This window comes from Nestor notabilis, unplaced genomic scaffold (genome assembly GCF_000696875.1).
Source record: "Nestor notabilis isolate BGI_N333 unplaced genomic scaffold, ASM69687v1 scaffold11033, whole genome shotgun sequence".
Taxonomy (NCBI): domain Eukaryota; kingdom Metazoa; phylum Chordata; class Aves; order Psittaciformes; family Psittacidae; genus Nestor; species Nestor notabilis.
The window spans coordinates 1-9,856 of NW_009923308.1; the positions used below are offsets into that span (position 1 = coordinate 1).

The 9,856-nt window shown below is 37.7% G+C and overlaps 1 protein-coding gene across 1 annotated transcript in view; it reads right to left on the bottom strand.

The window, feature by feature from the left end:
• Positions 1-5,041: 5,041 nt before the first annotated feature.
• INPP4A (inositol polyphosphate-4-phosphatase, type I, 107kDa) overlaps positions 5,042-9,856 on the bottom strand; it is a 47,781-nt gene continuing 42,966 nt past the window's right edge. Inside the window, exon 25 of the mRNA XM_010012075.1 lies at positions 5,042-5,665. Coding sequence (XP_010010377.1) covers positions 5,533-5,665 — 133 coding nt within the window. The 3' untranslated portion in view covers positions 5,042-5,532. The remainder of the gene's footprint in view (positions 5,666-9,856) is intronic.

Consider the following 9,856-nt stretch of genomic DNA (forward strand, 5'->3'; position numbering starts at 1 on the left):
AAGCCATTAAGCACACATCGTGGTTATCGCAATCAGGGCTGATGTGCAGGCCCTGTGGGTAACTAACTGCTTTGTATTCCAGTTCTACAGTCCTCGTCATTAGACTGAGAATTTTCTAGAACAGCTTTCCCTTCTCCCCCCACCATCCAAACGGGACAGCCTTCCAAACTCCCTTTTTTGGAGGCTTTCTGAGGAATCCCTGTGTGGTTTCAGCAGAAAAGGTTTCCAATGATCCTGATGGGAGCACCAGTAAACAAGCCCATTCCCCCCGCCCTCCAGATCACCTATTTCATCCACAGCATAATTTGTTCATATTCCGGGTAGTGCCCTTCTCACTGGCCATTGTAATCTCTCTTAACTTCTCAACTTTATGAATAATTAAACATTCAGTGAGCCTGGCGGGCAGTGACCAACTCTGGGCTCTGTGATCTAGTCTGGGGTTACAGCTGCTGTTACTGTCAGAGACTCTTCTGCCTTGACCCCTCAGGAACAGTCTGCAAGCAGAGTAATTTGGGGTTAGGTATGAAACGATACACGTAAGTAATAAAGCAGCACATTATCTCAAATATTTTGACTGTAAGGACCAAAACTTTACATTAGGGGATGTATTGTGAGTTCCTTATGCTGTAAAATCTGTAAAATACACATTTTGCAGAACTTCACATTCAGAATACTTGGGGTACATGCACAAATACAACAGCCACCGCAAAAAATAACAAGTTCTTGATGGTGAAGTCTGTGTGGAATACAGAAGACATCAGAAATTATAGGATCAGACTGGTGAATAACAAACTTAATATTGGCACAATTTGAAGAAGAAAAAAGAAGGGATGTTTGGCAGGGATACCGGGCTTTTATAAACTATGTTTTCCTGTCATCAGCTGATCATACTGAACACTACTGAGCTCTACATGTCACCGTCATTCTGCCAAAGGGAGGGAGTTGCAACAGGCAAAATATTTCACTCATTGGGAGCAGAAGGTTTGCCTGGCATTTAAAATGATGTGAGGAAAAGAGGTTGCTGTTGAGTTAAGCTTTCCCATTCATAGCCTGAAAGTCTTGTCATTCATTAGGGAGAGCTATTTTAAACAAACCCATATGTGGTTGGTAGCAACGTCGATATAACATTTCTGAGGTGGGTCTTAGAAATTTTTAGGAATTCACAAACAGAAAAACACCAAAAAAGCTTACTTTTGGTCACCAAAATTATCTACAATTTCTTCTGATGAGGACTCCTTTTCTGATTTAAACAAGTGTTTTCCTATTTTCTCTTGTTATCTTCTTGGTTTTCTATTATCTCAAGCATCTATTAAATTTCCCTCTCGTTTGTCAGAGCACAATTTTCAAGCTTTAACATGTTACATTTGTGGTATCAGGCAAGCCTTTCTGAAGTGCAGTCTGTGCCTATACACAGGAGGCTGTTCCAGAGCTTCAAAGTCATGCCTGAAGGCTGTTGTATAGCAAAAGCCATGGCAAAGAGACAGAACAAGTTCTGGTTCCATGCACCAAAGCATGCAGTCATTGCTGCTTCCTGCAGCTCCTCACAGCATCATTTACAACCCTCATACAGCTACAGTTCCACAAGCAGCCCAGATTCACAGTCACCTTGGGTTTTGAATGGAGCTCTCTTTATGGAGGCACTCATGTCAGCTTCAAAGTGACAAACTCTCCAATAGCTCAGAATGCCCTTTAAAGATGTTAAACTTTCAACCATCCTTGAAACAGCTCACCTTTTTAAATTAAAATGAACACTGGAAATACTTTTTTTGACACTAATTAAACATTTTTGAAATACAGATACGTATATATGCACACGTGTATGTAAATGTATTCTGCATTTGCAATTTAGGGATTCCCACCTGTCAAGCATCTTCTCCTTCTGCATTCTGAATGAAAGCAGTGTGGGTTTGTTTTGTTGGTTTTTTTTTCTGGTACTGTTTTTCTTTCTGTGTAACTAGAAAAACTGATTCACTGAGCCCCACCTGTGGTCCTCAGTCCTCTCATGCAAACAAAATTGTACTTGGCAGATCTCAAACATCCAGTGAGACAGCAGAATTACATTTTTATGTTCTATTCTTTAGATTTTGCAGGAATCAGAATACTCTGGATTATTCTCTGTTACACTATTATATAAAATTTATTTCACCTGAAACCAAAATGACAATCAACAATGACAACCTATCCCTGCTTAAAAGCAGCATTAAAGTTGCTAGAGAGATGAGCTAGCTGAAGGGGAAGCAGCAGCAGAGAAGGGATTCTATTAATGGAAGGAAGAGTGAAAAACAAAGAAGGGAGCTCAGGAAGGTCTCATAGAAGATTCATGGAGAAAGTAGGTAAGATTGAGAACAAAAATAATCTCATACTGTTTCTTTGTTTGACTGCTGCTGAATGTATGGCACGTGGGACAAACCGGTGCCTGGCTTAACTACAGAAAATTGAGAGCAGCTGTATTTTAGTGGGGTTTAGAAGGAGCTGCTTCCTGATTCGCAGGTCTGTGTAAAATATCTCCATACACAACTTGGCTTAATGTATTCTCCAACAAATAAAGGCAGCAAGTCAAGGAACCCAAAAGTGCTTCTTTTAATTTACCACAAACACCATCATTTGTTATTCTTGTCAGTTCTTTATTGGTTTTCATCCTAAAGACTAGCACATTTACAGCATACATGGATTGGATGAACTAGAATATATAAAACAGTAGCCATATGTTTATGATATATTAATACTGCCCAAAACCAAATAAATAAAAATATTTCAATGCACAAAGCTTGGCAAATACAGTTGTCTTGGGACAAAACAGTGTTGTATTATACAATAATTTTACATGTATAAATGAAACAAAAGGCAACTGTGCTGTAGGTACTTTCACAGAACATACACAGAACATACGTGGCAACAGTTTTTTTTTTTTACCTTTGTATGTTTTTTATAATTTAAAAAAAGTACTCAAAAAAGAACATTAGACAGAACTTATTTTTACAGTAATCCTTAAATTCGCCTCTCCTGTGCAACAGAAAAGCTTCTTTCACCCTTGTGAAGCGTCCTATGTGGATTTCAAGTTTCAGTTTTCCTTTTTTGATGAACTGCCCAAGATCTTACTGTTCATTGCGCCCTTTAAACAAGCCCATTGACGTGCATGTACTGACACTGGCGTATATATAAAACGTTAGCTCGACAACCATGTTTTACGTGTAAGCATACTGAAATCAGGGTATTTTAAACAAAATAACGCAGTACTTGAGACTGGTATTCCACCACTTTGAAAAGGTGAGCAAAAACCATGCACATACAAAATTCAGCCACTTTTTCTGATTACATTGGTATACAAAATAAATAAAGGCTTGCTAAGCTCGATAACAGATCTAATGATGGTTGGCCACAGTGTGAGAGAGTGGCTCTGTTAGTTGTTACAACAGACCTCTTGTTCTTCTCTTCTGAAGCTGAACATCACAAGATTTTAGTGTAACAATACAGGACTTAAAATATAATTCCCTATGTCTGAAATATACAAAATAAAATTATCAACTCATAAAAACTAAGGGATACAAAGAGTATAGTTTATACAAAAATAAATGTAGCATTTAATAATGGGCCTGGGACTGAAGGTTGAGCAGAACTAGTGGAGCAACATTCTCCAAAGAGATCCCATTGAAAAGTTTTCTCACCATATGTTTACTCATTAGCAAAAAAATAAAACAAAACCAACATTTATTTATTTATTAATTGGTGAACAGGGTTTGTAAAATTCCCAAGAGACTGTTCTACTGTAGGTGATTCGCTCACACCTGGGACAGGTAATACAATACATAGATTTTGCACGTGTTTTGTTATCCAAGAAAGACGAACTAACAGTAACAACCTTGCTCAGCAGAACACTCTCTGACCTGGCTCTCTGACATGCTGCTCAGCGTTAAAACTGCAACAAGCAAAATGCAAAAACTGCTGGACCTGTAACCCCCAAACCTGCATGGGAGCAGAATGAACATGACTGATTGAGAGAGCAGTGACAGCACAGACAAACATCAGTGAGAGGGAGAAAGAAACCAGAAAACAGCCATATACTTACCTGGCTGTTGCTACTTTCACAAGAATAAATGGGCAGATTTTTCTATTCTAAAACTGACATTCTTAGAAACCAAGAAGGACAGGGCACAGTGTGCTGAAGGAACCTAGCTAGGGCTGATTTAATCCTATTAGGGATTCTGTTAAAATCTTGTTAAAATTTGGAAATTCAGGTTTAGCTGCTTTTTAAAAAGGTATCTTAGTTTCAAAGGCATTCTTTGGGAGATTATTTCTGAGGAGATCTGTTGAATGTTTTTTATCAAACACTATCAAACTGATCACCTGGTCATACGATATGCTAGAACGCACTGCGGTTCTAGCGCAGTACTGGTAGTACATGAGCAGTTCCCTTCTATCAACATGGGGCATCGCCACCTTCCTCAGAAATGCCCTGAAAACAGTCATACTTCCCCCTCCCTGGATTCTGAATACCTGCCCAGGTAAAACGCAAAGGTAAACAGAAACCAATTTGGGTTATGGAGTAACGGGGATGCATTGGGCACTTCGAGCATTTTTGTCTTGACATACAATATTGATATGAGAGAAAAATTCAAACACGAATAAAAAATATTAAGCCCCTCCCCAAGATACTTACTATCCAGAAGTGACATAAAAAGTCATGGGTAAAAATGCGTTAATCAATATACGACACCATGGGACAGACCCAACATGTCATGTGCAACATTAGCAACTTGCTTGTTGCACTTGCTTTATAGTGGGGAAGGGGAAGGGGTACTGTTGCTCGTGTTAATGATTAAGCATCACCGTGTTTCCGAAACAGTTCTTAACATCAGATGTGTGCCCAAGTCCTTGTTTGCCAAAGACAACAGGAATTTGCTTTATTTGGACAGAACTAGAAACCAGACCTCATATGCCTGGCCTTTTCTGTACTGTTAATCTCATCTATGAAGATGCCATCCTATATACAGTAAAACAAATTATACTCCTGGTTTTTATTGTGCTGATTTTTTCTTTTTAAGTTAAACTTCTTTTTCTTGATTGTAACAATGCATTCTACAGCTATTAGACCGTCTAGGTCCAATCCCTTTTTATTTACAACTTTTGAGTTTTACTCGCAGTTTTAAAAAGTTTATGAAAAGCTCAATCTCAAGTTCAACTCAGTATAAAAGATGTGACGTGAAACAGCTGCCCAATGCCGTTCCTAGAGTCCTTGCCCACCCAGAAGGTACCTAGCTATTTGCATATAGGTAATTAGGAAGTAGCACAATATCTGGTTGTCTTACATACACTGAAGGCTATTTAAACGGGCAGAGCGTCATCACACTATTCTCAAGCTAAGGTGTCAGAATAATTGTTACTAGAGATTCCAATTCTGTAAGTAACATGCTCTGGATAACCTAGCGAAACGTACAAAAAGGTGATTTATCTCCTCTGGATGACAAAATCACAGATTAATCTAGAGTGTATCCACACGTTTTAATGGAACAGCAATTAAAGGACATCGTATGCTTATGTTTCAACTTTTCCATAAGTTCCTTCTGGAGGCCTGTAATACTTTGGGAAAGCCTTCAGTTGCAGGGAATTAAATGCATACTTGCGACATCCAACATTCTTCATTGTATTTTCTCGGCGACAACCCTCACTGGGGAAAAAAAACAAGCACAAAAAATGACAGCAGTAAAAAGGAAAAAAAGAAAAATAAAAAAGACTTAAACTAAGATGAAATGAACTGGTTATTTTATAGCATTAAAAAAAAAAAGTTGGTTATATTTAATGAGCGCTTAATTAATTTGCCACTGCAAATATTAAAAATGAGGACTCATCATACAATGCCAGTCAGAAGCACACAGGATGGACACATGCTATGTCAGATTGCTAGTTTTGCATTTCTAAAAAGCAGCAGCACATCTACTGAAAAAAGTTCTTTCCCCGACGGTTTCATGTATTTCAGGAGCTCACATGCCGCTTCACTGCACAAGGGATCCCAAGAGATTGCTTAAAAGCAGTTCTGCTAATTTATTAATATATTAAGCTGAAAAAGAAAAACTGTTGATCTCTCAACAAGAGCTTGGAAGTAATTTTATTGTTCCCTGTATGTCAGTATTATCAGTACTTACTTAAAGATTAGAGCTGATACAAAAATAATGACTTTCCAGTAATCTCTGCATGCATAAATTGACTTGAAAACCAACATAGTCTAAAAAAATCTTAATCATGAAACACCAGCTTTGTGTGGGTGCAAAGAAGATTGGCTGCACTGACAGTCATCACCCCAATGAAACAAAGCTGTGGAGAAATTCATTTTCACTCAATGCTTTGGTGCAACTGCCCCACATTACAAAGAGGTTCTGTGCTACAGTAAAAAACTACTCCAGTTATAAGGCTTCTTTACACTCGTAAGTCTACTTCACAGTTCCTTTGATTACATCCAGAAACAGACGTACAAAGAGGAAGCACTATCGTTTACATATATATTATAGATCAGGTTAGGCTTGCAGGAGAATGTCTTTCCCTGATATGAGGACTTAAACCTAAACAACAAATACTAGAACTTCATGGCAAAGTGTACAGTACAGCATCTTATGGTGGAAACACCACTTTATTCCTGTCCTGGAGATGCGGCAGCATCTACCACGGAAACTGTGGTCACCTGATTGAAAAGGAGGGTTTGGATTCCCGTTCAGTTCAAAAGCTCTCTCAAACTGACCTCACTGTTCTTCTAATTTTGGCTAGTTAAAGTGACCAGGCCTGTGTTCTGTATGTACCTCCTAGATCGATCTCATGAAATATTGTAAGTTTCTGCTTTAAGTCAAAGTTTAAGTGAGTTTGAAATTTGTCTCCACAGAACATTCTGTGCCTGCCTTTTATAGAATGGATTGTACGTGATGACACTATTTTCATGGCATTGCTTTGTGTTTTACAGAAACCCCTCCTCCTGAGGCTGTTGCAGTCAAACAGATTAATCAAAAATAGGCACAAATTATACTTCAGAGCACTAATAAAAACAATGGTTAACTAGCAAATATGGGATACCATATGAGCATTTTCACTCCAAAGTGAATCATTCTGTTCATAATTCATCCCACTGCATCTGGTTATAGCACACGCCCCTCTGTGGCACAAGGAGGCCACAGAGATGGTGGCAAAGATGTATTTCACACACCATCTCATGTGCTGTGTTTCTTCTTCTGGAGGCACATAAGCAGAGTGCACTACAGCATTTTAAATCTGAATGCCTGAATGACAGCACAGACCAAGCTGAAAATAAAAAAGATGAAAACTTGTTCCCACTAAAGCGTAAGAAAATAAGAAAATAACTATGTTGTTTTCAAAAAGCCTGGGTTTTTATTCTAGATAAGTTTAAGGGTGCAAGACCCTAGTGATAGTCATGAGCAAAGCCTTTACGCTTTATTTAAACAGATTCATAATCTTAGGGAGGTCAGTGGAGATAACACCTACTAAAGTAACTTTCACATCTTGTTAAGACTGAGCCCAGGACACTCATCACATTGCAAGAGCAAAACCACAGTCCAACCTGACATTTGTTCACTTTGTAAAAAGGCAAATTTTGGTACCCAGAGCAAATGAACCAGTGTTAAGCATGAAGAAGAAATTATCTGTACAGAGACACAGTGGTACTAGATATCAGCCCAGGGCATGGATGTGTCCAGTACCCTCATACCACAATTTTAAATCTCCTCAGCAGTAAGGATTTACCTGAATCCATTGCAATTAAAAATAAATAGGATACATGCTTAAATATATATATAAATATACATAGATACATATGTCTTTCTGTTTGGTTTGGCTTCTGGTTGTTGTTTTGGTTTTGTTTTCCTTTTAAAAGAAAATTGGAAGAATAGTGAGGAAAACTACCAGGAGACAGTGTACTGTACAGTCTGATTTCATGAAGACACAAATATAACCACATACTCTTTTTTTTTTTTTTTTTCAAGTTAGAATATTCACCAAATTTAGGATTTTGCTCTATTTTTCATTCTAACTGTGCTTTTTTCTTTTCTTAAGCCTACCTCTCTCAGCATGTAATTTCAAATTCCGTTAAGACTGATAATAAAAGCTATAGCTACCTATGTTTTTTAAGCAAGTTAATAATAGTAGAAAATAGAAATCACAGTACTAGAAGAATTCTCCTCAAAAGCCCAATTTTCTGTCATCTCAGGCACCAAGCGAAGTAAATCCCTTCATGTATTTAGCAAAGTACATTAAATGAGGTTAGTTTTTTAATCAGCTATTGCTATTGACAAGCTCTACCAGACAACTGCAGCAACGAAATCTTTCAGTTTAACAGGCCTCTTCCAGGTTGACATTATACATCAGCAGTGACCAAATTTCATCTGCAGTTATTCTGCGTGACTAAACTAGGTAAGCCGCTTTAGTCTCACCGCTTAAATAAATGTTAACTTACCACCATTCATTTATCTCTAAGCCACTATCAACATCATAATTTATTAAAGCTGTCCAACGCTTAAAAATGGAAATAACAGTAATATTTAGTCTAGTGTAATTAAAACAAAGCCCAGTGGAAAACCTCAAACCCACCTACTAAAGGAGCTAACTGATACCTCCCTCTTGCCTGAAATATTAAAGGCTGATATCTTTAACTTCTAGGATGATAATGACCCTGTTTCAGAATAAGTTCTGTAACAGAGCACCTGAAACAGATAATGGACCATTAGCAGGCCAGTGCCAATTACATCCTCTTCCTAACCACCAGTCATTCATTTCATGTCTTTAATACATTACAAAATGCAGATCTGCAAATAGAATGAAAGAATTTTACATGCAGCGCACTGCAAGTTGTTTTCTGAGTGGGTACACTGGTCTGTTAGAACATACTTAACCATGAGAAAGGAACAAGACTATGGCTCTACAAACTGTTCAGCAATGTAATTTGGATATTATGCTTTGAAATGAAGGTAGAAATTCGTTTATTTCTTTAAATAAATTTCTTACAATTTCTTATAAACCCCACCCATGTTTTTATTTTTCTCTTCATACCTTGTAAAAATGAAAGGCAAGATTAGCATACACCTTAAATATACAAAAGATAGATACAAATTCTTTTCAGACAGAGTTCCTTTCTCTGGAATACATGAAACAAGTAACACAAAACTATATTTGGTAAGAGATCTTCAGGCCAGCTAAAGTAACGAGGTAACAGGCCAATGTCAGACTATGTTACAAGCACTGAAAGCAGAACAAGAATTTAAAGTTTCAATACAATTCTTTTTGATAAAATAATCTGATGTGTATTTACAGTTTAGTACAATAGAAACATAAAATTGTAAGGCATAATAATAATTCCTGGCAGACAATGCTATGACACATTCCTTTGTCCAGCAGGTACCAAGTGGCATTACACATTCAAGCTTTTTTTTGTTTTTGTTTTTAAACTTTATCTTCACTTGCAACGTAATCTGGCCACCAGGTAAGCTATGCTCAGAAACAGCCACACAATCAGTAAATTGGGGCTCAGAGCTAGTAAAGGAATAGAGTAGAGGAGGCTGGGATCTAGTCTGAAATCTCGGATGGGCACCAAGCCACTCAAGTTCTTCTGGGTGACTACCTCCCGTGTTCCAATGCTGTGAAAAGGAAGAAGGTTGGGAGGAGGGAAAATAAAACATAAAGGAAGACGGACATGCAAATGAATGTATAAAAAGAGATGGCAACACAAGGTGGTCAAGAAAATGAAAAAACATGGAAGAAAGCACAACAAAATCCAGAAGATGAAGTAAAGAAAGAGTGGGAAAAGGTCTCAAAAATATGTATCAGCACAATTACAGAAATAAGGAGAGGGAAAGAGAATAAAAGA